At 60.8% G+C, this 22,563-nt stretch overlaps 1 protein-coding gene across 1 annotated transcript in view; it reads left to right on the plus strand.

Annotated features, from left to right (window-relative positions):
* The window catches only part of CDH4 (cadherin 4), a 159,582-nt gene that overhangs the window by 99,082 nt on the left and 37,937 nt on the right, over window positions 1-22,563 (plus strand). The window contains exon 9 of the mRNA XM_072943536.1: window positions 12,606-12,778. Within this exon, the coding sequence (XP_072799637.1) occupies window positions 12,606-12,778 (173 nt within the window). The remainder of the gene's footprint in view (window positions 1-12,605; window positions 12,779-22,563) is intronic.

Below are 22,563 nucleotides of genomic sequence, written 5' to 3' on the forward strand. Positions count from 1 at the left end.
CGCGGGACTCATCACTGATGTGTTTATTGTAGCGAGTATTTGTCAAGCACCTACTGCATGCACCAGGGAGCAGGGACATCTGCTCTACGGAGCTCACAGTCCAGACAGGGACACAGAGAAAAGCACTAAAACTAGTGAATGAAGCCATTGCAGTGAAGCCAAGGATTGGAAGGAAACCCGAGGGCCGTTGAGAGTCATGGCGGCAGCTGCAGATCAGGGAAGGCCCCTCTACAGAGGTGATATGTAGGCTGAATGCTGACTTGGGATAAGGAGCAGCACGCAGAGAAGGGCTGGATTTGGTGTGATTGCTGGGAGGGAGGCCGGAGAAGGAGAGAGCATGTGCAAAGGTCCTGGGGCAGGGAGCAGGTCAGAGAGAAGGCCTGCCATTCGAGGCCTCCTGGCACACTTAGGATTTGACTCAAGGCATGGCAGGAAGCCCATGAGAGGGCCTGGCTCCCCAGCCCTAAGAGGTGAGCCATGTGGCTGAGACCCTTGGTCCCTTAAAGCCGGCCCAAGAGCCATCTTCCCATGGACTCCTGTCCAGCATGAATGATAATAACCACTTCATTGTGTCTAGTCTCTGGATCCCATATCTACCAAGAAGTGGGCACGGCCCTCTCCCCTTTAGCTAAGGCAAGACTCAAGGCTGAGGAGGTACAGCAAGGCAGCCTGGACCCCTCGGTGTGTGTGTGGGTGAGAATCCCTGGTAGACGCAGGAACCTCGGCTCAGGGACCAGCAGCGTCACTTGGGGACACTTTACAAACACACAGCTTGCGACCCACACCTGCTGACTCAGACGCGCTGCAGGTGGGGCCCTGGGTCTGGGCAGACAAGCCCCCCATGTGATTTCTGCACTTGCCGGAGTTTGAGAAGCATAGCCCCACAGTCTCCTGATTGGGGCCCGGGGGTATCCTCGGGACAAATGCGCAGCTTGGGTTAGGTGAGAGGAGCTGGGGCTGCCAGAAGTTTGCCACTAAAACGTAGGACTCCGGTTACCTCTGAAGGCAGATAAACAGGGAATTATCTTTATGCGCAAGTATGCCCCGTGCACCATTGGGAACACACTCACAGTAAAAGGTGTTCCTTGTCAGGGTGAACGTATGCCCTGTAACCGGGTGCCCTGCCTTGTCGTGGCTGCCCCACCCCGGCTCCAGGGCCAGTGCCCATCCTGGGAGGACCTGGGGAAGGTCTGGGCAACCTGAGGCCCAGCACACAGGGCTTCCGGGAGCGCGGCACCCGAGGAGGGGTCAGCGTGTGTCCGGCTGGGTGGGGGAGCGGCAAAAGCAAACATTTATCATCGCTTCCTCACCAGCGAGGCTGTCATAGCTCCGTCTCAGGGGGCTGCTACTTCAACGAGATGAATTGCCTTTACGATTGATTGTCTCTCAGAATTGTGAGGCCAGCCCGGTGTCAGCGGAGGGAACGGCATGTGACATTGTTCCTGCTGGACCTTGGGCGACTGGGCCCTGCAGTCCCCTGAGGGGCAGGGGCAGCCGGTGGGCGGCCACATTAGCTGCAAGCCAAGGAAAACGAATGAGGCTGCCAACAGCCAGCTCTCCCAGGAGTGGGTGGGGGCGGGCGTCGGGGCGGGGACAGGGGCTTTCCTGTTAACAGAAGCCTTGGGTCCTCTATCCTCAAGACCATCCTGGGTCTCACAAATCAGACCTCCCCTGTCTTATTTTAAAACAAATCGATAGAGATAGTCTTCCCAAAGGTGTAGCTGCCTTTACCTGTTAGGATAACAGGCAGCAAATTGCTGTGGCTCGTCCTCCAAATCCTGATAAGCCTTAAAGCCTGGAGATTGGCGCCGCCTTCAGGCCGCTGGGCGGGGCCTGGGGCCTGGGCGGAGTCTGGGCGGGTGGGCAGAGTCTGGGCGAAGGCCTTTACTCCCGGTACACTCCACGCCTGTCCAGGTCTGTTCGCACTAAAAGTTGGCGGACTTCGGAGCCCCCGGGGACCCCCGGGCTCCATCTCTGGTCCCAGAACTGCCCTCAGAGGGGAACTTGATGCCACCTCTTTGTGCAAAGCCCAGGACGGAGCTGCACGAAGCCGCCGTCGGACCGCTCTGGTCCAGGGCGAGGAGAGGACGTCCAGACGAAGCAGACAGGGGACTCCCGGGACTTGGAAACAGTCTCCACCATTTCTTCCCCCTTACATCCGTAAATTACAACAGTGGAAGGGTTTTCCACAGTGCCTTTGCGGGGTAAGGAAAAACTTCCGCCAGAAATTAGTCATTATTCTCCAGCGTGATCGGCTAATGAAGGGTTTCAGATGTACGTTCTAGTGGAAAACAAATGGAAAGATGTGTTAAATATTGACTCAGCTGGGTAGGAACCTTCTAAAGTTTGGGTAGTTCACACAGGGACATCCGCAAGCCACCTGGGGCGGGATCTCTGTCCCACCCCACATCTCCCTGCATTCTTCTCCCAGCACCAGGACCCCCTCAGTTTTCTGAAATCCTCTCTGGCTTTGCTGCAGTGAATGGGCTCACACACAAACGTGGCTGATACAGCTGAGGAGCCGAGCTTCTCATTGTACTTAGAATTTAAATAGCTACGTGGGAGCAGTGGCTGGTGGGTTGGGTGATTTCAGTGGTCCCCACCCAGACAGGGCCCCCTGAAGCTGGGAGTCACAGCTGCAGGCCCTCCCCAGAGCCCCTGTGCCCTCCTGGTCATTGCCCCAGATCCTGGATGGGAACTGGCCAGGGGCCAGCGAGCCCCTTGGAGACTCCATCGGACTCTCCAAAAAAGAGCAGAAGGTCAAGCATGTCTTTTTTTTTTTTAAAGTCATTTTTGGCATTCGAACCTCCCACCGTGGGAGCTTTGCTTGGGTGGGGGCCCCGCGGTTCCCTTTGCAAACACCGCCCCTGCCTTTCCAAACTCCATCCTTTCGGCAGCGCCATGTTTGTAGCCACTCTGCTCTGTGTCCCCCCAGTCTACTGTACACCCCCTCGAGGGGATCATCTCTGTTTTGAGAATTCTTTATCTATTTGAGATACAAGCTCTTCGTTGGACGTGTGATTTGTAAATACTTTCTCCCGCTCTGGGACTTGTGTTTTCATCACAGGGTCTTTGGAAGCGAGACTCTTTCATTTTGATGAAAGCCAGTTTGTCACTTCCCTTTGCTGGGCTGGCCTTGGGTGTCAGGAGCTCGCCCCCAAGCCCTGGGTCCTGAAGATGTTCTTCTATGCTTTGTTCTAAAGGCTTTATAGTTTCACAGTGTATGTTTCGTCCATGGTCCGTTCCGAGTTAATCTTTGTGTAATTTCAGTGTAAGTGCGAGACTTAAGTGTGGGCTCATTTCTTTGTTTGCGGACATCCAAGTGCTCCTGCCCCGCTCGCTGGAAAGGCTGTCTTTCTTCCACTGAACTGCTTTTGTACCTTTGGCAGAAATCAGTGGGGCCTGTTTGTGGGTTTATTCCCGGGTTCTCCTGGGTTCTCCGTTCTGATCCATTGCTTGTGTGTCTGTCCCTGTCAGCCCCACCCTGCCTGGGTGACTGCAGCTCCGCAGGAGGCCTTGACGTGGCGTGGAAAAGATAGCTGTTGGGCACAGGAAGTTTTCAGACCCTGGCTGTCACCTGCGTCCTCCAGGGTGGGGCCACGCACATCCCATGGCCCTCAGCCACCTTGTCAGGATCCGTGTGGCCAGCCACCATGTAGCATGGTGTGGCCTCAGCCAGCTACTTACGGTCTCATACGTCATCTGCAAAGTGGAACTAACAGTAATAATAGTGGAGGGTCAGACGAGGGTGTCCACCTGAGGCCCCGACCCCTGTGCTGTCGTTCATGCTGGTATTATTAGTGGGCGCTAACTTACTAATACTGTTAGACGTTCCTGTTCAAGGTGCTTGCTCCCCCAGCTCCAGCAATTACCTTTGTCAGATTGAACCGTAAGACCCGCCTAAAACCAGCTGTCCATCATGTCAGTCCCAGCGTCCCCGGGTCATCCTGCTAGTCTGCCGGGCAGCCTCCTCCTCCTCCCTGATGGCCGAGCGAGACCCCGGACACGGGTTCTGAATTTTCGCAAAGTCCCCACTGGCCATGTCTGAACAACGGCAGTTTTCCGGCCAAAGGTGGGGCGGCCAGTGGGAGCCCAGCTGAGGTCCAGTTCCCAGAGCTGATGGGGAGGATCGGGTGCAGGTGCTTCTCTGGGACCTCCCTGCTCCCAGGAGGCATCGGGACAGAGGGAGGGAGGGAGGATGCGCAGGAGAGGGAGGGGGCAGGGCCGACCTCGACAAGGGCTCCGGCTGGACCATGGGCCGCCCCAGGGGCCAGGGAGCTCCCAGCAGCGGAGGGCAGTCCTGGAGGAGAAGGTGGGCCCTCTGGGAGCAGACTCAGGTCCAAGCGGCACGGGGAGCCACTGCAGACCGAGCTGTCTTCTCCCCATCAGGTCAGAGCCCCTCACCCCTTACCCACCCACTCCGCCAGTCCTGCTCCCTGAGCCGCGTTCTGGGCCCCGCACCAGGGTGGACTCAGACCCAGGAGGCCCGCACGAAGGAGCAGAGGTGCCTCGCCACAGGGCCGGCTGTTTCCTTCATCAGAAGCCCCTCTGGGCGGCCTCTGGTGTGCAAGCCTATCTTTAAAAGGCCGAGTTTTGCTCCTTTGAACTTGGCCTCTTTGAGAAAGAGGAGCAACAGATTAAAAATAGCGACTGGACTGCCAGGCCTGCAGCTCGAGAACCCACAGCCTTGCCCCCCGGCCCTGCCAGAGCTCCAGACCCTGGCCGGCCGGGAGGAGGCCCCACTCCCCTGCCCGAGGCCTCGGGCCCCCCTGCAACAGGCACACCTGTGGCTGACGATTTGATTATGCGGCCGAGGCAGGAACACAGCGGCCACCCCTACCTGGGGCCGTCAGGGGCTGGGAGCTCTTCTAAGACCCCCCCACGGATTAACCTGCCGCGTCCCGAGCACGCCTGTGGCGCAGGCACTCCCGTCTTCCCGCTTCCACGAGGGACCCAAGGCTAGAACAGGTACGGAGGGGCACAGCCGGTGCCCAGCAGGTGTTACCAGCCAGACTCAGGCCGCTCACTGCGCACAGCGAAGGCAATCTACTGACACCAGGTTGTGATAAAGGGAAATGCAGCCTTTATTGTGAAGGCGCCAGACGAGGATGAGCGGCTTGTGCTCAAAACCCCGAACTCCCCAAAGGGTTTCAGCAAAGCATTCTTGAAGCCCAAGTGAGGGACGGGTCGGGGGTGGTCCCAGGGTGTTTGATCAGCTGCGCACGAGTCTCTGACTGGTTGATGCCGCAGTAACAAGGCAGTTAATGTCATCCGTCCTCAGGTGCTGAGGGTCTGGGGCTCATGGTCACCGAGTCGTTAATTTCTCCCACTTGGTGGTGGTGTAGTGTCTGGAAAGCAGCTCAGGAAATGTGCATCAGAGACTGTTGTCTGGGTGCTTCAGGGAGGAGCCACGCAGAGGATACGGGGGAGGGTTTGCCCCAGGAGGCCCCCGAGGGTCCTGTTCAGTCACAAGGTTTAAGCCCGGGGGACCCGGCTCGTGAGCTGCCCTTCTAGCCATGGTGCTGAACTGCCTCCCCTTTCCAGCCCATGTCAGGGATGCATTTGGCTGCAAGCCACAGAAAACCCAATGGGGACAAGTAGTGGTTTGGGTGGGAGCATGAAGCCGGCCGGGCCGACGTCTCTGTGCTGTTTGCCTCCCTCTCTGATTTCTGACCACAAGGTCACAAGATGATGGCTGCAGCTCCAAGCATCACATCCACTATCTGGCAGGAGGAAGGAGGAGGGGAGAAGAGCAGTGTGCAGCATGGGTGCTTTCCCCTGGAAAGGCACATGCTGTGTGTGAGTGCCTTCCTCTGGGGTGGGCGCCCGTCTTCCAGTTGAGGAACCAAAAAGTAGGTGTGCCAGGTCTGTGCTAACGACGGGTAGTGGCTGCACACCTGGCAAAGGCAGAGAAGCCCGTGTCCCAGGCCCTCGGGAGTGCAAGGAGTCTTTCCTGCCTCAGGGCCTTTGCATGTGCCGTGCCTGCAGCATGGACGTCCTCCCCTAGACACTAGCACCTGGCTCCTCTCCTCCTCCAGCCCACATAGCCCGTCTCCAAGGGTGTCTCCATCACCCGATCTCACCAGTAGCCCCTCCCTGCCCTCAGAGTCCTTTGTCAATACTTCCTTCCTCGTCCAGTTAGTTTGTCATCACTGCCACTTTGCTACCCCTTCTGTTTCCATCACCACCATGTCCCTGAGCAAGGGTGGGATTCAGTGACGGCCCAGCCTCATCCTGAGCCTGTGAGGAACCCTACTGTGGACCCACACTGTAGAACCCATCGGAGCCCTGCTTTCTGAAGCTCTGAGGATGCCCAGTGATTAGTTCTGGGAAGGCCTCCTGGAGGGTCTGCACTGTACAGTAGGAGGCAGAAGCCGGCCACGCCTGCAGCGAGGCACCAGCATCCGGCAGCATCTGAGGCCGCGTGACTCAACCCGGGGCAGGACAAGAGGCCAGTCCGCATTCGTCCCACCCACTCCCTGAATCACGCACTTCCCGCCACTCTGCCCAGCCCCCAATTTTCAGAAAACAAGAAGCTTCTCAAGGGACTCAGGACTGACCCCAGGGCTCTGTCCTCACAACTGGACCACCCGCCGTGGGTCCGCATCCTTCCTGACGGCCTCTCCAACCTTCTCCACCAGAGCTGCTGTCTCGCCTCCTGCCCAGAGGTGGCCAGGCCAGTCCCATGGGATTCCTCAAACCTCCATATCGATTATTTTTTAACTAAAAAAGGCTCTAGTTGGAATTCCTGCTTTCCCTAACCCCTTGTAACTGCGTGAAGGCCTATATTATAAATTTTGAAATTAATGTCGCTTTGAAATATTAAATAGCAGAGAAATCTACATCCTGCAAATGAAGTCAAGGAAACCTTCATCCATGTAACGCAGGGGTTTTGCTCAAGCAGATCATTCCGTTAGTGGGCGCCGTGTATTTATTTATTTTATTCCTGTGCTGGCGGAGGTCCCCCTGAGACTAATGCCACGGGCTAATGCACAGATTGCGCCAGATATTTGAAAGTCATCTGAATATTAAGAATTTAAATCTTTAGCCTCAGTGATTTGAGCAGAAAGCCAATTATGGGGCTGAATTAGTTTTCAAATTAAACTGCAATTTAAGGCTTGTGAAATTAATCCTTTAAGGCGCACGGCAGTGTCTGTGCACGAACTCCTCGGAGGCACCTAAGCCTCTGCCTTCTCCCCGCTCCTGCCGGCACGATGAACGAAGGTGCCCGGTGTCTGGGGCAGCGGACGGGGCGCCCACTTAGGTGAAAACACAGTCCGACGTTCAGTTTCGTCTGTTCGGAAACATTCAGGTCTTCCCACCTGGGGAGCAGCCCGGGGAGGGTGGTTTCCTCCTTGTTCTTGGAGCCCAGGAGGCGGGGGCGAGACTTAACTCCCACGTCACCACGGACGCTGCCGGAGACGCAGAGCGCACAGCCGGGTACTGTGGCCGATTGCTCCCTCCCCACGGTGGTCCCGGCCATCTCCACAGAGGCACCACGGCATCAGGGCTGCCTGTGGACCAGACCAGCCCAGCTGGAGAAGGCAAAGGGTCCACGGGGACATCGGTGCCAGGATCATGCCTTCCCACGGGGGTTGGCCCTGCTCACGACAGGTGACACAGTGTGGCTGCTGAACGCTTGCTGGACGGTTCAGAAAGGGGTGCCCTCAAGTGTCAGAAGGAGACTGAGGAGGGACACAGTGCAAGGGGGTGGAGACAGGGTGCATGAGGTTGGCGCCGGGCCCCCAGGCCAGCAGGTGTCCCCGAGCGCCCACCGGGTGAGCCAGGACACACGCCTAGGCAGAAGCGGACACCGCCTCTTCCAGGCAGTTCTCCAGGTCTCAGAGAGGAGGAGTTCCTTCCGCCTCTGCCCTGTCCTCCCACACCCGTTCTAGGAAGGAAGTGACAGTCCCTGAGCCCTCGCTCAGTTCCAGGGCCCTGAGCACTCCCACTCCATCTGGGGTCTTTGCGTGGCTACCCTGCTCATTGGCCTTTGGGCTCAGAGCGCTCAGGCACCCACTGGTCACCTGATCACAGACTGGTGGCCGCAGACCAGCCAGGTTTTCAGAATCTATCTTTTTTGAGAAAAGCCAACTTATGATTAAGGCTGAAAAAAGTCCCATCAGCTGCCTCATCTCTTTTTTTCTCCTCTTTAAGTAACATTTTACTTTCTGATAATCAAGCGATACTCTGCGGAGGAAACTCAGAAGATACAGAGAAAATCGCAAAGGAAAAAGCCAGAGCGTCCCGTCTTGCCTGCCGCCCGGAGGTCGCCACCGAGCACATCTGCGGATGACCCCTCGCCTCCCTCTCAGCACGAGCACATGATCATTTTGAGGGCTGGGGTCGCACCAAACATAGCTTAGAAGCCTGGCTGATTTCTGTTTTGCGGACATTACGAACACTTCAAGTGCCACGGAATATTCTTTCACATCATCTTCGTGGCTTTGAAGAACTCCGTGGTGGGAACTTGCCACGGTTTACTCATCCACCTCCCAGCTGTCACGTCCGGTGTCACCTACTTCCTGGTTACGTGCCTCGTCTGACCGCTCCGCTAGCAGAGGAGGGACCAGTGACCCCTTTATCTGAGACTGTGGGCCACCGACACACGCTTGTGGCACGTCAGAGTCCCTCACACAGCCTCCCCCGACGGCGATGTGGAAAGAGGGGAACCACCAGGCCATGCGTCAGGCCCACGGGCCCGGCCAGCGTGCCCCCCGGGGCGGGGGGCTCGGGTGCGCCCGCCGGGAGCTGCGGGCCAGGGGCGGGCGGCGGGCGGCGGAACGGGCGCCCCGCGGGGGTGCGCGGGGGGGGCCCTGCCGGCCCGCCTGGCTGGTGTTCCTGAGCCTGCCTCCGGCAGCGCTGCCTCGGAATCTGCCCGGCCCGCGCGTCACCGCCTGGTCCCCTCTGCGCTCGGTCGGGCCTGGCGTCCTGCGCGCCCGGCTACCCGGGGCGCGTCTTGAGCGCGAAGAGCTGTGGAGGTGACGCGAGGCCGCGGCTGTCTCTCTGGAAGAGGACAGACTTCGGCCCCTGGCGGGGCCCGGCCGCCTTGATGAGGGCCGCGCTCGGGCTGTGAGTGTGTCTCCACTCACCCTCCCTCCCAGCCGCACCTCTGCGTCCCACCCAAAGACGAGCCGGTCTTCCAGGCCCTGCCTCCGCGGCCAGCCCGGAGCTCGGTGTCCTCGCCCCTTCCCCACAAGCGCCCCACGGAGCGCTTCAGCCGTCAGGAGCCGAGTCTGGACCCAGCGGACGCCTCGCGAGGAGAGGCGGCCCGGGCCCTCCCTGCGGCCGCCCCCGGCGGCCCTCCGGGGGCTGTGAAGAGCTGTTTTCGCTCCGCAGGGCGTCCTGCCTGCCTAGCCTTCCTCAGGAGGAAGGCTGGTTTAGAGTAACACAGTCCACCGTTTGCTGAACGCAGAGCTTCCTGGATTTCTTTTAAATACTCAGTGCCTCTGGGGAAATTCTCCTGATAATTAACTTCATTAAAATCAGGTTTGCGCACAATGCTCCGAGACCATCCATTGCATGAAGTAACCTGGGCGTCTTTGACGAATTTTTTTCTAGGGCTCTCAGAGCTGAAATTCGGTAGTTTTTTTCCTAGAAGACACTTAATAAAGACGTGTTGAATGAATGGGTCAGCATCCTCGTGGGCGCAGTGTTGTCTTGGTCTGATTGCAGCCAAGTCTCCACGAAGTCCAGTGGTTGGACTGGGATCCTTGCTGCCCCCCCACCCCCAGGACTCCGGAACCCCTGCAGTGTGTGCTCTGCGCATGTCTGTGGAATGTGGACTTGACCCCGCTCCTGGTGAAAATGCGATACTGGCCTCCCTGGAATCTTAGAGGAAGTCCAGCACCCTCACCTTGGGCCCAGCCTGTCTCCTGCCCCCTCCATTCCTGCGCCTTTTCTCTGTTCCTCAGGCAGTCAGAGCTCTTCTCTGCCCCAGGGCCTTTGCCCCTATGCCCAGAGCCCTCCTCCTCCCGTCCCCACACCACCCCCTCACTTCTCAGAGAGGCCTTTCCTGCTTCCTTCGTAGTGCAGCCACCGCCTGCTCATTCTGCATGTTCACCATTGCATGCCTGCAGTCTTCCTCCCTTTAAAGCACTTTCCACAGCCTGCAAAGACCCACATCTCTGCTGTTGGCTTGTCTCCCCTGACGAGCATGTTCAGGGTGGGAGTGCGTCCATCTGGCGGTTCTCTTTGCTTTGTCCTGAGCACAGAGCGTGGTGTCTGCACACAGCAAGCACTAGGTCACCATGGGCTGAGTCTCCCCTGTGCCCAGTGGAATATTATTCAGCCATAAAAAAGAAACAGGCTCAGTGAAAGAAGCCAGACTTAAAGGCCACCTAGTGTGTGGTTCCATTTATAGGCTGTGTTCTGAAGAGGCCAATCCTTACAGACAGCATGTAGGTGAGTGTAGCCAGGGGCTGGGGAGGAGGGGAGAGACTGTTCATGGATACAGACTTATTTTGGGGATGGTGGAATATTCTGGAATCAGACGCATTCTGTTGGCAGTTGTTCACCTTTGTGAATATACTAACGCACTGTGTACAGTGACACAGTGATCACCCACCATGGACCGGCGCCCCTGAGGAAACACAACATAAGCCAGATTTGGGGGACGTGGCGAGCAACATGTTAAAAGGGTGAATTTTCTGATCTATGAGTTATATTTTAAGAAAAACTATATAAATCTGTGGATTGAACAAGTGAGCAGGGAGGGGTGGGGCCTGGAGCTGCCAGCCCTTCAAGTGTGAAGAGCCTGGTCCTGAGCCCATCCCTCTCGGAGGATGAGAACAGGAAACCGGCGCCCTGTGAGTAGATTTCTGCCTTTCAGTTTCCATAACGTGCGTCTGCCTGAACAAGTTTCATTCAGTGAGAGCCGAAGGTGAAAGCAGCTTCCCAGTCAGACACACCGGGGCCCTCACTGCTCACGGCGGGGTCGGACCCGGGAGGCAGGAGAACCTGCCTTGCACACACCTATGCTCGGTGAGAGGCGCTGGTCAGATTTGAAAAGGATTCCCTTCCTTCACCGTTAAGCGTCTCCACCGGCATCTGCCCAGCTCCCAGCACCGTGCCGGCACAGGGCAGGTGCCCAGGAAATGCTGGATGAATAATCCCCCCACCCCTCACCACCTGGGACCCCAGCAGGGCTTCGGTCCTCAGGCCTAGAGGCCCAGCTGCACAGCCAAACCCCCAGCCCAGTTCAGCCTCCGCTGAAGCCAGCACCTCCCCCGCCAAGAAAGGGCCCGGTCGAGGATGGCACCTGCACTCCCTATGGCCCTGTGTGGCCTGGACAGCACATCGTCCCCAACCTGGAACAAGGAGCTGAACTAAGAACGTGCAGGTCGAGGCCAAGGCCCCATGCCCGAGACTCCAGTGACAGGCGCAGGGCTCGGAGCCAGGCCAGTCAGGACTCTGGGCTGCAAGTGACAAAAACTCAAACTAAAACGGCATAAGGCAGGGGGGAGAATGCACTGGCTCAGGGACACAAAGTCTGTGGGGTACCTGCCCCTCAGTTTTGCTGTGAACCTAAAACTGTCTTTAGGGGAAAAGTCTTAATTTTTTAAGTACATAGGTAACAGCTTCAGGTGAAGCTTGATCCAGGGGCTGCCCAGGATGACTTTGTCACTTGAGCCCCTCTTGGCTTTGTGTACTCTGAGATGGCCTTGTCCTTCAGTTTCCTTCTTTGTGGCCACAAAGGGACCACAGCCCCCAGGCTCACATGCTGACTCAACCAAGTCCAGTGGCAGGGACAGCATGTTGGTTTCCCAGAAATTGCAGCAAATGCCTCCTCGGTGATCACTGGCTCCAACTGGGTAAAGTGCCCATCACTGAACCGATCACTGTCCAGGGGAGGGATGAACTGATCCAACGAGGGCCTCCCAACGTAGGGAAGAATGGACAGGAACTCCAAGTGCTGCTCTCGGGAGGCAGCAGGGTGTGCCGGCCTCCCTTACAGGCCTCGATCCTGGAACGTGGGCGGCAAACAGGTGCTGAGTGGAGGGAGGGCCTGGGCAGATCCCCCAGACCCTCGGCTCTGAAAGGCAGGAGGTCATGCATCCCACACGCACCCCAAATTTACTCCGTCTGCCTCTGCACCGCCTGTGCACAGCATCCCCTCTGACGAAGCTCTTCTAAGTCAGTTTACCATGTGTCTTCCTCATGTGCTGACTACACGCCACACCCAGCCCCGTTTCTGTACCTGCGCCGAGTCCCAGCCGTGCCGCACCCCGCACCCCACACCCCTGGGGGGTCTGCAGCCCTGACAGACGCTGACGGCGGCACCTTGGGCCGCGTCGCTCAGGAGAGAGAGCCAGGATTTGAGCTGGAAGAGCTGGCTCTGTCCCCGTGCGCTGCCTCCTCCCAGGGCCTCAGTCCTCCCCTCACTGATGAACTTAGGGAGACCGGGGCTCGGGAAGACGTCCTTCGGGGGTTCTGTAGGGAGCGAGTGGAGTGGGAGGGGCAGGTGTGCTCCAGTGCCTGATGTGGGGAAGGGTGGGCGCCACATCCAGGCTCGGGGAGATGTGTGATCAGCGGGCCATGCCTGCCCTGGGTGGAGGCTCGGCAGCGCGTGGCCGGCAATTCCCATGTGAGCTGCTCTGTTCCAGGCACCTATGTGATGACCGTCACGGCCAACGATGCGGACGACAGCACCACGGCCAACGGGATGGTGCGGTACCGGATCGTGACCCAGACCCCCCAGAGCCCGTCCCAGAACATGTTCACCATCAACAGTGAGACCGGGGACATCGTGACGGTGGCGGCTGGCCTGGACCGAGAGGTGAGGCGGGCGCCGGGGCTGGGGGGGCGCGGCCACCCCCATAGCCTGTTCTCACACCTTTGGGAGAGCAGCGTGGCGTGAGCAGAGCCTGTGCCTGAATGTGCACGTGTGCACACGCACACACACGCTCTCACACACGCACACACACATCCTTCTCCGTGGACAGCTTTGGAAGCTTCGCTCCCAGGAAACTCCTGTCCGAGGTCCAGGGTCAAGGCTGAGCTCTGGCAGGGGGACCCCTGAACAGGAGCAAATCCCCTGCGTGCTCCTTCCTCATTTAGCAAATGGGGACAGAACTGCTGCGTGAGGCACAGGGGGTGTGGAGCTGGTCCCCCAGGGCCGGGCTAGGGGACAGAACTTAAGTGGGCGTGCTGCGGCGGGTCACGTGTGTGCAGTGCTTCGCCCGTGTAGTCAGTAAATGGTGTGCACAAGTCGTTGTGAGCAGGTAAGATTGGGTTGACCATGGAGAAATCAGGGGAGGCTTCTCAGAGAAGGTGGCTTTGCTCTGAGCCTTGGGAGCTGACAGAATCAACCATATTTTCTCCTCTTTGGGACCAAGATCCGCTTTTCCTGACCCCTGCTCATCACACACCTGACTTGTTTCAAGCAGTCACAGATACCACCCAGCGGGCTCCTCCTTTGTACCGAGAACCTTCGCTGAGCACCTACTGGGTGCTAGGAGCTGCCGAGGGGACTGGGGAGACAGCCGCGAGTGGGGTCCCTGCTCACGTGGGGCTCCCTTTGCAGGAGGGACAAACAGGCAAGGCAGAATCCTCAATAAGACACGCACGTTCAGGAAGCGGCGTGGCTCAGAACGAGTGGCGTGGGCGCCGTCCCAGAGCGCTGGGGGTGGGGGCGGGGGCACTCAGGGCGCCCCCCGGCCCTGTCTCTGGGAAGGACACTGTAGGAGGGTCCCAGGGCTGTCACAGCAAAGGGCCAGAGCTGGAGGCCTGAGGACAAGTGTGTCGTCTCACAGCCCTGGAGGCCTCCAGCCCCGCACAGCCTCGCCGTCCTCCGCCACCCCCAGCCCTAAAGAGGGCTTCGGCTCCGCGCAGGATGAGTTGACCTGAGGGAAACGGAGGCGGGGAGGGGTGGGCCGGCCAGACCAGTGAGCCCTGCCCGCTCAGCTGCGTGAGCTAAGGGGCCGCTCTGCCCGCCCGGCGCTGCCGGGAGCTCTGGCTGGCGATGCCGGGCCTTACTCTAGAGGAGGAGGGGGCGGCCCCCAGAGGACCCCTCTGGAAGTCTGCAGAGGAGGGAGAGGCTCCCCCGCTGGGAAAGCTCAGAGAAGCTGTGGGTTCCAAAGACCCAGGGTGGCCTCCCCAGGCAGGTTGGGTGGAGGCTGGTCCTGGTTTGCACTTACTTACCAACAAACGGGCAGGCGTGGAGGGAGGGACGGATGGAAGACAGGCCAGCCGGCCCACGAGGAGCAGGAGGAGGAGGAAGGCTGCCTGCGTTTCCCGGGCAGTCCACTGCTCATTGTCACTCTCCTGCGCGCGCGCACTGAGCTCCCCGTGCGCAGAGCCTGTCCCAGCCCCCGGGGCTCCCCAGGGGCCCCACAGAGGTCAGCGCGGGCTGGGGGCTGTGTCCTGCAAGTCTTCACAGCTTGAGCCTCCAAACGCCCCGGGAGGAGAATTCTGGTGATGTCTTCCTCTCCAGAGGAGAAAGTCAGGAGTGCAGGGGCTCCCAATTGCGAGGGGTCGGCGGTCGCAGGGTCACAGGTTCTCGGAGTTCAAGAGAGGCTCTGCCCAAGGGCCAGCTCCCTCCCTGTGCTAGGGCTGGAAACTCTGGACGCCAGCAGGAGGCAGAACGCACACTGGGGAGCAAGGGGAGGGTTGGAGAGGCCTGGGGAGGGTCTGCGCGCCTGCCCTCCCCAGGGCCTCAGTGAAGCAGACATCAGGGAAGGCCACAGGCGGGCATTTTTTTAAACCCTGTGCAAGGCAACTGGCATGAATCCTGGGCCTCGTCCGGCCTTGGGGCCCCCGTGGGCACCCCCACTCCTTCCACAATGACCGGCCCTCTTCAGCCCTGGAGGAAGCTTCGATTTCCTCATCTCAGGAAGGGGAACGTGAGTGTGGCCTGGATGAGGTGTGGGCCGCCCTGAAGATGGGGGAAGCATCCCTGAAATGCGTCTAAAACCGCCTGCCTGCCCACCCAGCCCGGACTTTTAACGCTTCCCAGGGCAGCCGGGAGGGGCTCCACCCTGCTGGTGCAACCCAGAGCGCGCAGCTAGGTCAGAGCCTCAGACAAGCACGGGTCACGTGTGGTGTATGTCCTGCGCTGCCTGGGACACACTCGTACCAAAAATCACCCTTCGTTTGCCTGAAGTTCACATTTAACTGCGCGGTCACTGTTTGGGTTTGCTCTGTCTGGCAACCACCCTGAGGTCACCGGCTCCGCTCTGGGCCCCAGGTGGGGACGGGGCGCCTCTCTGAGAGCCCAGCGTGCGTCTCCCTCCTCCTCAGTGCCGCAGTGGGTGACACCTGATGGGGGGAGCCTGGAGGGGTGCTGACAGGTGACAAGTTCCCTGAGGTCTGGCCTGCAGATCAGGGGAGGGGGACGGGACATCTGAGGGCCCCGCCAGGCCAGCCGTCGGGTCGGATCTATGTGACTGGCACCCAGCCTGCCAGGGCTGCACTGCAATATGTCTCGCATCCTCCAGTGGGAGCTGCAGCGCTCAGCCACCAGAGAGCCCTTCCCTGGGAACGGATGTGAGCATGGGGTCCGAGGCCACAGAAGGAGACGGCGGTGTCCCCGCCTCTGAGGATTGCTCCTGGTACCTCAGCTCCGAGGCCACCAGGAGAACAGGAGATACCCGTTCACTTGATGGACTCTGGCGGCTGCCTCCTCCACCCACCACACTGCCAAGTCCTCACGCTCGCCCTGAGGTGGCCCTGCCCTTGCAGCAGACCCACGACATCCAGAGCCACTTTCTCAGGCTCTTGGTTGCAGCAAAGTCGCCCTCCAGCAGAGAGCCACACACGCGAGTGGAGACGACCTGCCAGGGACCTTCCATCCCACCCTCACCCTGCGCTGCCCTGCGCCCCAGGCTCTGCCCTCCCTCTGCACCTGGCCGCCCAGCAAGGGCTCGCGCCCGCTCGGGCCCAGGATGGACCAGCCCCAGCCTGTGTTCCCAGACACACTGAGCACACACAGCAGCTCCGCCCCTGGCCCTGCTGAACGGGATGGAGTCGGCCCCACCGCACATCCTCCGGCCCCCCCACCTCTCCGCTCCATCCCACCCCGGAGGCCTGGGCCTCTCCTTTGGGGCAGCTGCCTCACTGCTCCCCCACCCCGAGCACATGGCTTCTGAATCTTAAGCAGGTCAAGGGAAAGAATCAAACACAAGCTGTCCGCACTGATTAGTGCATCCGCGGGCCGTGGGCGGTGACTGTCCTGAGACAGCTGGGGGACACTTCTCCCTGCCACTTCCACCATGGCACGGCAAGGCCTTGTGTTTGGGGTGGAAGAGCCTGGGAGGGCCCAGCCGGGAAGGGGCTGTCCCCAGACAGAAGGAGTCGGGGAGGGTGGAAAGCAGGCCTGGGCAGCAGGACTCATGCTCCGAGACCCCCGGCTGCATCCAGCTCCCTGCTCCCACTGCCCGCAGGACGTGGGGCCTGGCCCCTCTCAGGCCTCCTACTCGGCGGGGCTTCTCGTGCCCCCGTTCTTCCTGTCCCCTCACCAGACGTCACCTCCTCAGGGAGGCCTCCCTGATCCCCTCTTGTCTCACTGAATAGGCGCGGGTCCTGCAGAGCCCAGCACCAGGGAGACCCCATGTGGGCCGGTCTCCTCTGCTGGGGGCTCCCCTCCTGCCACAAGCCCTGCAGGGGCCGGGTCTGGGCCATCGGAGCTGCTCAAGAAATGGGAGCTGCTGCCACCACGGCTGCCGTGAGGGCCCTGCTCTAGAGGGGCCAGCGTCACTTGCCCCAGAGTTTCTGGACATTTGCCCAGGGGCCTCCTCACCCCTTGGCAGCCACCTTTCCTCTTTCTGCTCAGGAATCCAGGTGCTGCTCCGTCGTCTGGTCCTCAGGGAATGAAGGAGTGTCGTCTCTGCTTGTGGATAAGACAAGGCACAGAGAAGGGCAGTAACCTGCCCAAAGTCACACAGCGAAGAAGGGAGGACCAGGGTTTGAATGCAGGCCGCACCTCGCCCTCAGCCTGTGCCGGGCTGACCCTCAGCCGGGGGCGGGGGGACTCAGATTCTGCCTGCAGGTGTGTCCTTTCCAAGATCGGAGCCCCAGGCCTCCCCTCTCCCTCCCTCTCAGTCTCACAAAGGAAGACTAACACTTGCTAGAGCTCCCTAGCTGCGAGCAGAGCCTTCTCCCAGCCCAGGTTGAAGCGGGAACCATTCTCCCACTATGTGGGTCAGTGTGACTTAGCGCCACACCAGTGCGAACCTGTCCTGAGTGCCACAGGGGTTCCAGGTCCCGGCTTCGGGAATCTCAGACACCCACGAGTCCCCAAGCCGCCCCTGGAGTGGCCGGTGGGAAGGAGGTCAGCTGCTGAGTGTGGGAATGTCACCTTCCGGGGACACAAGCCCACTCCTGGGGGCCCGTGTGGCCCGTGTCATGTGCAGGGGCCCCTCTCCAGCACCCCTGCCTCCCGCAGTCAGGGACAGTGTCCCCACAAGGAGGCGTGGGATCTGAGGGTGGAGGCCAGCGTCCCAGCACCAGTGAGGGACGAGGAGAGACACATGGAAAGGCCAAGAGACGGCTCAGTCCCCAGGGCCCAGGTCAGATAAGGCTAGAATGCGGCCGCAGCGTGGAGGGGTGAGCTGGTGGGAGTGGCCACCCTGGGCCTGTCTGGGGCCATGCAGGGACCTGGAACCAGTGAGAGCTGGGAACAGGGGGCCGGCAACCTGGGGCTTGAGCCGACCAGTCGGGCGAGCCAGGAGGCTGCATGAGGGAGCGCGTTCTTGGCCTCCCCCGAGGAGACGCTTGTCCACGTGGGCAGTGGGGGGGAGGATGGGAGCAAGGAGGTGTTAACTGAGTGCCTACCGTGTGCCGCACACCCTCGTTACTGATGGCGCTGGAAGCAAGACTTCTGGGGCGGCGGGTGCCGGGCTGGCTGGGACGCCAGCCACCGTGTTGTCCACCTTCTGTCCCGAGCTGCTCCCCGAGGGTAGGGTGCCAGGCCCCTCTGGCTGGCGGTGGCCAGTCCGTCTTGACTCGGAAACAGACACTGCGAGGCCTCAGCTGCTGCGTCTGGGGAGGGGGGCCTGCCAGGCGCCCTGCAGTCTCCTCGTGAGCTGGGACCCAGACTTCCACGCCCTCCCCGTGTGGTGTCCCTCACGTGGCCCGTGTCTCAGCCTCTGTGGCTTTGGCGGGACATCCACACAGCCAACCCCGCAGAGGGCCCCGGACAGAGCCCCCTCCCCTCTCTGAAGGACGCTGACCCCCCGCCCCTGAGAACAGCACCGTCTCGGGGGAGAAGACTGCAGGCGCTCCTCAGGACCGGCCTCCGGCGTGGCAGCGAGTCGCCCCCGGGAGGGGGCACCCGCAGAGCTGCCCCTTGTCTGATTAGGCAGGGCTTTGCAAGCTGGGCGTTTCTGCAGGGTTAAAATGTCAGGAGGGCTCGCAGGAGACAGCAGCGCTTCGAGCTCTCTCGTGCGCCCATCAGAGACGCCCCGTCTGCAAGCCGCATCCGCCCGCCCAGCCCCAGCCGGCGTGTCGCGGCTGGAGGCGCCGCTGCGGCCCGCGGCGAGGGCGGGCTCCGGCTCCGGCCGCCAAGTCTCAGACCCGCCCGCTTCCGGACACCCGCCCCTCTCGGTCCTCGAGTCCATGGGCTGCGGGCTGCTCACCCAGCAGCTCAGAGCTTCTCCCCGGACCAGGCTGGGCCTAATTTGCGATCACGTGGTCTTCAGGATCTCTAAGAAAGCAGAGCCGACACCTTTCTGTGGTTTTCAAGAGTCCCCACCCTACGTGGCCATCAGAGGAAAGATTTCACAGGGTGGTCACTGCTGCCGGTGACAACGGTGACCACCACAGTTAATTCTGTCATGTTGCTCAGTTCGGGTGGAATCTCTTGCTTGGTGACAAAACAGGCAACGCCCTCGCTTCATGAGAAATGTCACGACAGGTCACGCGGGAGATTCTGAAACTGCTCCTAGAAAGTGAGCTTCTATAAGCGCTGTGAGGACGCGGCGGCTGAAGGGGTAGGGGGTGGGGGCTGGTGCGGTGACGCTTCTCAGATTTTTTTATCCCAAAAGCAGCAGTTTATGGTAGAAAGCAGGGTAAGCACAAAGAGAGAGTTATTACCCCCCACGCTCTCGCTGGGGGCTGAGCCCCGTGGCCACGCGGCGTCCCGCTCGCCCTGGGCACGTCCGTGCCCTCTTGCGGAGGCGGCTGCCTGAGGCACGGGTCGGTGGGACTGCGGCTGTGCTCAGGGCTGTGTCCTAAACGCCAGGAGTCCTTCCCGCGTCGTCATGGCTTCCTGGGTCTCCGTCGCTGGGATCTGCCGACCCTTGTTTCACAAAACACTAAAAAGAAGCTGCCAGTTGAGCCCCGACTTAACGCTTTCCTACCTGGAGTCCCTGTTTCGTTGAAAGAGCCCTTGTAGCTGATTGAGGCCGAGCTGGGATGGTGTGACGCCCTCAGGGCTGCATCAGCGGAAGTGCACGAGAGGCAGAGTGGTCTGCGGGTACCCCGCCAGGGGCGGATCCCGGGGCAGAGCGGCCGGCGCGTGCGCACAAGGGAGAGGGCGGGCTCGTGCCTGGGCGCGGGTGTCTCCTGCTGTGTGGGCGTCGGGACGTCACCACCTGCCCCAAAATGTCCTGGTAGAACTCGGCTTCCCTTGTTCGTGGAGCCGGAATCCCTCACCTGGCCTCCAGGCCCGTCCCCACCCAGGCCCACCGGGCCCTGCGCTGTGCCCTGGCCACCCTGGCTGCCTCCCGGGGCCTCAGACAGCCCTCGTCCTGCCCGGGAGACAGTCACACCTCTCCAACCCCCTGTTCCCCTGACCCCTCCAGGAGCCAACCCTGCCTTCAGGTGTAGACTGCCCCCTGCTGTGCTTCCCAGGCCCCCCATCCTGCGTCCCCCCCAGAATGCCTGTGACCTCGTCTATAGCAGGACAGCCTGAGCTCCAAGGGGCAGGGTGTTCACAGAGAAAACCCGCTGGGCTCTGCTCCTGGTGTCTTTCAGGGAGAGTTTTAATTGCTAAGGTGGTGCGGGGCAGCATCTCAGCTGACCGGGGTGTGTAAGTGCCCAGGGGCCAGGGCTGCGCCGAGGACCCCCCCAACCCCAACCCCGGCCGAGATGCGAGTGTCCAGAAGCACATGGGGCACCAGCTTTGGGATTCTTAACACTTGCTGGTTCCCAGCATTTCCAGGGGTTTCCAAATGCCGTCTCCTTGCCGACCTCTACTTACTGTCATCACAGGAAGAAATAAGCCCGGGGGGAGATGGGGCAGGGGGAGCGGCATGGAGCTGATTGGTAGAGCACGTGCTTAGCATGCACGAGGTCATGGGTTCAATCCCTGGTACCTCCACTAAAGAAAGAAAGAAAGAAACCTAATTACCTCCCACCCCCAAAAAAAAGTTTAAAAGAAAAATTAATTTTAAAAAAAGAAGCTCAAGAGAATGCATGACAGCGTTTCCTGTGAAGCAAGATGAAAAACGCAAAATAAAAGCCCCCGTCCGTGCCGAGCTCCCTGTTGGCCTCTCTCCACTCACGGATGGAGCCGTCAAAGCCACACAGAGCCCCCGGGCCCTCAGGCCCAGAACTGCTTTCTGGGGCCTCCCACCAGCACAGCCTGGCTGGAAGGGACACTTCCCCACCGTACCTGTTCAGTGAGCCAGGCTGGGACCCACATCTGTCCGCGAGCATCAGCTCAGGGCTATGGCATCTGCAGTGGCGAAGCGGGCTTGGCACTGTCCCCGGGGGCTCACAGTTCCAGGCTGCAGGGGGCCACAGAGGCACATCGAAGGCTGGGCTTCCCATCGGAGTAGCTGGGGGCTGCCTTGTGGGATGGCGAGATGGTGGTCCCACCCTGGGATGAGAGCCCTGGCAGGGCCACCCGGGCATCGCCCACCCTGCCCGCCTCCTCCAGGAAGCCCTCGCTGCTTTCTTGCCCCTTGCCTACAACCCCCTCCCCTGCCTCTTCCTCAGAGGCCTGGCTGGAGGGCAGGGGCACTGGGAGGCCACCCTCTTACTGTAGGTTTGCAATTTGACACGGAGGAGGTGGGGTGAGGGCCCCTGGTGCAGGCAGAACAGGGCTCAGGCAACTGGCAGGAGGAAGGAGAGGGTGTCCGAGTGGGGACAGTGCAGGCAAAGGTGACAAGGTCAGATGGCATGACCTCTGACCCCTGAAGTGGGCAGGAGCCAAGGGTGTTAGGGGGGTCTGGGGATGGGGGTCCTGGCTCCAAGGAAGGCAGCAGGTCAGAGCAATGCTGGCTGGGGGTGACCACACCTGAGCTGCAGCTGGTTTTGTAAATAAAGTTTCATGGGCACACGGCCACGCCCACTTTTTCACACACGTGGCTGCGTTCCTGATGCAATGGCAGACACCACGTGGCCAAAAAGCCACCCCCCCCGCCTCCCCGGGGAGCAGCGTGGCGGCCAGTTCCGTGGGAGGAGCGGGGCTTTTCCCCGTACCCTTGGCCTCTGTCCCTGTTGGCCAGGCCGAGGGTCTCAAACTGGTGGCCCAGAGACGGGTTCAGCCTCAGATGTGTCGCCTTCTTGTCCTTTTGCTGTTCAAACTTGGCCGGCACTTAAGCAGGAGGCTGGTACACAAGCCCAGGTTCCTGGACTGTCTTAAAGTTCTGAGGCTCCGGGCGTGGGGCCCGCTCTCCCCGCGGCAGCAGGAGGCTGGCCTGTGCCCCCAGCCCTCAGGTTCTTCCCCGGCGTCCAGACTGCCCTGAGGAGCAGTCATTCCGGCAGTGTGTCTTCCCTCTGTGCCCAGCAGAGTACGGAGGGAAGAGGAGAGAGAAAAGGAAGAGACAGACACAGAGGGAGGCCATGGGGACAGACCCCAAGCACCACACCTGGGCTGCGTGTTGGGAACCAGAGGCCTTCTTGGCGTCTCCCCGCCCAGGCAGCAGGCCCCGGAGGGAGCTCTACCTGCAGTGCTGGCGTTGTCTGTCTGTGGCCCAGCTCGGTGCTGCAGAAAGCAAACCCAGTTACGGGCGGGGGGGGCTGGCATGGAGGAGCGACCATGTCCCCCAGGCTCCCTGCACAGGGAGTGTGGGTGGGGCCAGGACAGGGGTCCAAGGCCCTGAGTGGTCGTGAAGCCCGGGGGGCAGCAGCCAGCCAGCCTCACATCTTGAGTGTGCAAACAGCAGCCGGGGGGGGGGGCTTCCTGGGGGAAGGGGGTGGGGGGGTTTCAGCCCCTTGTCCTAAGCAGCGCTCTCCAGGGAAGCCAGAGTCCCAGAGGCGGTTGGTGAGGGTTTAGAGAGGGTGGTGCTGCTGCCCGGCCCGCGGTGGAGGGCTCTGACACAGAGCCGAGGGCATCCTCACCCGGGGGGGGCTCGGGGGGCACCCAGCCCCACCCTCCCAGGCAGAGGAACCTCAGAAAGGGGCCCTCGGCCCCACCCAGACTGCACCTGCAGCAGGTGCCCCGAGACTCCCCTCTCCCTGCAGAAGAGCAGCGCATGCACCTGAAGGGCTGCGGGGCTGCAAGGAAGGAGGGGCCCGAGGAGGGGGCTCGGCCTGCTGTGGGGGGCAGGGAGAGGCTGGTGGGGGGCTGCTGGGTGCAGAGTAGGTGCCCTGTGGGTCTGTTCAGCCTGGGCTCAGCCTGCAGCCCCAGCGTGGGGCCCATGCCGGACCACAGGCAGCCGGACGCAGCCCCACCAG

Source organism: Vicugna pacos, chromosome 19, assembly GCF_048564905.1.
Source record: "Vicugna pacos chromosome 19, VicPac4, whole genome shotgun sequence".
Lineage (NCBI taxonomy): Eukaryota > Metazoa > Chordata > Mammalia > Artiodactyla > Camelidae > Vicugna > Vicugna pacos.